The sequence below is a fragment of the Hetaerina americana genome, unplaced genomic scaffold (assembly GCF_022747635.1).
Source record: "Hetaerina americana unplaced genomic scaffold, ioHetAmer1.1.p SCAF_121, whole genome shotgun sequence".
Taxonomy (NCBI): domain Eukaryota; kingdom Metazoa; phylum Arthropoda; class Insecta; order Odonata; family Calopterygidae; genus Hetaerina; species Hetaerina americana.
The window spans coordinates 632,501-636,191 of record NW_027286304.1 but is presented as its reverse complement, the minus strand read 5'-3'; the positions used below and the strand labels follow the sequence as shown (position 1 = coordinate 636,191).

The 3,691-nt window shown below is 39.7% G+C and overlaps 1 protein-coding gene across 2 annotated transcripts in view; it reads right to left on the bottom strand.

The window, feature by feature from the left end:
• Positions 1–1,166: 1,166 nt before the first annotated feature.
• LOC139685946 (uncharacterized) overlaps positions 1,167–3,691 on the bottom strand; it is a 12,701-nt gene continuing 10,176 nt past the window's right edge. For both annotated transcript variants that reach the window (XM_071583084.1, XM_071583085.1), the window contains one exon: positions 1,167–1,710. In XM_071583084.1, the coding sequence (XP_071439185.1) occupies positions 1,182–1,710 (529 nt within the window). In that variant the 3' untranslated portion in view covers positions 1,167–1,181. The remainder of the gene's footprint in view (positions 1,711–3,691) is intronic.

Below are 3,691 nucleotides of genomic sequence, written 5' to 3'. Positions count from 1 at the left end.
TCTGTTTGACCACCATATGGTTGCAGCCAGTCTCATTACTTAATGGACAATATGTCTCCTGGGCTCATATCGTGGCTCTCCATTGGCTACCATATGGTTACAGCCAGTCTCATTACTTTATGGACAACACATCACCTGGGCTCATATTGTGGCTCCTCTGTTTGACCACCATATGGTTGCAGCCAGTCTCATTACTTAATGGACAATGTCTCCTGGGCTCATATTGTAGCTCCTACATTGGCTACCATATGGTTGTAGCCAGTCTCATTACTTAATGGACAATATGTCTCCTGGGCTCATATCGTGGCTCTCCATTGGCTACCATATGGTTGCAGCCAGTCTCATTACTTTATGGACAACACATCACCTGGGCTCATATTGTGGCTCCTCTGTTTGACCACCATATGGTTGCAGCCAGTCTCATTACTTAATGGACAATGTCTCCTGGGCTCATATTGTAGCTCCTACATTGGCTACCATATGGTTGTAGCCAGTCTCATTACTTAATGGACAATATGTCTCCTGGGCTCATATCGTGGCTCTCCATTGGCTACCATATGGTTGCAGCCAGTCTCATTACTTTATGGACAACACATCACCTGGGCTCATATTGTGGCTCCTCTGTTTGACCACCATATGGTTGCAGCCAGTCTCATTACTTAATGGACAATGTCTCCTGGGCTCATATTGTAGCTCCTACATTGGCTACCATATGGTTGCAGCCAGTCTCATTACTTAATGGACAATATGTCTCCTGGGCTCATATCGTGGCTCTCCATTGGCTACCATATGGTTGCAGCCAGTCTCATTACTTTATGGACAACACATCACCTGGGCTCATATTGTGGCTCCTCTGTTTGACCACCATATGGTTGCAGCCAGTCTCATTACTTTATGGACAACACATCACCTGGGCTCATATTGTGGCTCCTCTGTTTGACTACCATATGGTTGCAGCCAGTCTTATTACTTAATGGACAATATGTCTCCTGGGCTCATATCGTGGCTCTCCATTGGCTACCATATGGTTACAGCCAGTCTCATTACTTAATGGACAACACATCACCTGGGCTCATATTGTGGCTCTCCATTGATAAGGTTACAATCAATATTTTGGGATTATTTTTTAAGATATAATAAATAATAAGTCTTAAATGCCAGTAATAGTTAGACAGTAATTTTTATTCATTCGATTTCTTAGACGGACTCTCGAATTGGTTGCCGAAATGCCACCGTCGATGTTCCGTCATCAAAGCCCAATCGCTGAACGCCTTCTGACAAATGTCACAGTTGTGTTCTTCTACCGGAGTGCTCTTTGAATCAGATCTGTGCATCCTGGACATGTGCAACGTGAGCCTTCTTTTGAGTGCAAACCGTCTGTTGCAAATCTCACAGACGTGCGGTGTACTGTCCGAATGAACAACCATGTGCCGGATGAGCTTATCGCCGTGAGAGAATTCTTTTCGACAAATGTCACAGATGTAAGCCTTTTTCAACTGGTGACCTTTCATGTGACGGTTGAAGTTTGTGTATTCCCGGTATGCCTTGCCGCAGTGAGGACAAAGGTACTTCATCTCGTTTCCGTGGGTTTCCTTGTGTCGCCGTAGAGATATCTGTATCTTAAATCTCTTTCCACATATTTCACATTCATACGGCTTGTAGTTTGAGTGACAAATGATGTGGTGGTTTAGTTTCAACAGCGTCTGGTATCTGAAATGGAACACAATTTCATTATCTTGACGTCGAAATCAATATTTTAACTTTAAAGTCTTAAAAAACATGACCAAACTATACAAAATCCATCTCCATGGTCCGGAAGCGATCTTTTTAACCCTCTCAGTGCAGCGGGCTGATATATAGGCTTTTGTATCCCTGGCGAAAAGTGCGGCGGGCCGATATATCGGCTCTTGCGTAGGCTATTGTTTAAATCACTGTAACTTATGGTTTTTTCTCTAAAAATTTATGGTTTTTGTGCTATCGATAGGGTGAATTCCATACCATTATATAAAACATTTTTTAAATTTTTAATTAGCAATTTTAAATGCTTTTCAAATCCCAAATTTTGACTCAGTGAGATCAGCCTTATTAAAAAAAATCGAACCATGCAGAGGCTGACAAAAAAAATTTGCAATTCACTGGTTTTTCTTTATTTATTAATAATTTTTTCTACATGTCTTTTTGATTCTTTCTTATATTTTAAATGTGGTAGTTTTATTGAGAAATGTTTTTAAAAAAATATTAGAATTCTGTCAAAAAATTGAAATATTATTGCTAAAAAATAAATATTCTTCAAATTTATAATACTGTAATAATTACATTTATATTTCAGATGATGTAAATGTATGACGTCATTAATAACTACAATATTTTATTTTAAAATAAAGAAAACTGCATATGGATATCTAAGCAAATAACTTTGTCTTTTTTTCCTAAGGTGATACATTTTCTTAAATTACCCTTCGGACTTCTCACGAGTACCCCTGGAATCCCCACCGCACTAAGAGGATTAAGTAAATACAAAGGCTGTCTGGAAGAATACCTCTGTTAAGCTTGAATATAAAATACAATGGAATGCATACGCAGTACAATAAATAGGGAAACTGGTGCAATCTGACAGCCATGATGCATATGACTCTAGCCTTGTTCATTAGGTAGACGCTAATTGCCAGAGATATCCAATGAGTAGCCGTCTGTGCTTTGGTGAATCGTTGTTGAGCTGTGGGTTTTATTAGCCAGTTATATTATAGTTTCTGTTGTCCTTATATTTTAATTCTGTTTGTCAAAAATGTAAGTTGATGAAATCACAGAGCAATGAATCAAAATATCAAGTTTTAAGCTAAAGTGCAGTGGTAAAAGTTATCAACAAATTACTCCTGAAATGTTGACAGCTATTTAATTGGCAATAATGCTTTCAGAAGAAGGAAATATCCAGGTTTTCAATTGGATTACGAGGAAGGTTCCAAAAGTACCTGTGTTTGACGACAACGGGCGTTTTCCTGAGGGAAGTTTATGCTATCATCATGTGCTGCCATCTATCAAATGAGTGTGAAACAAATTTCAGACTGATTTTATATAGGTTAGTTTGGATTTGGCACCCATTTGAGTGTAAGACATTTTCTTGTGATTTTATGCTAAGATGGATAAAGAGAGCAGTAACGTTTGGTAATTTGCTTTTTGTTTTGTTTTTGGATGGGAAGAAATGCGAGGAGATGAAAGCAAAGTTGGATGCTGTTTATGGGAACACTTCACTTTGCCATCAATGACCACAGTTAGATATTGGTTAAATGAATTTAAACGTGGGCGAACATCTGTTTTTGATTAGGAGCGACCAGGACGCCGGACGGCAGACGTGGTTATACCGAGGAAATCATATAAAAATTCCACGCCATGATTCTCGCTGATCGACGAACGAAAGTGCGCGATGTAGCACAGGCCATGGGGGGTGTGTCGACCAGAACGGCAATTAATATTTTATTACATGATAAGTTGGCATAATGAGAAAACTATCGGCCCGATGGGTACTGCGATTGCTCACGGTAGACAACAAGCTGATCCCGGAGTTGTCGCCCCCAAACTGCATGAACTACGTTATGAATTGCTGCCGCAACCCCCCGTATTCTCCCGATCTGGCTGCCTGTGACTTTTTCTTATTCCCTAACATGAAGAAATGGCTCACGGGAAAAAATTAAGC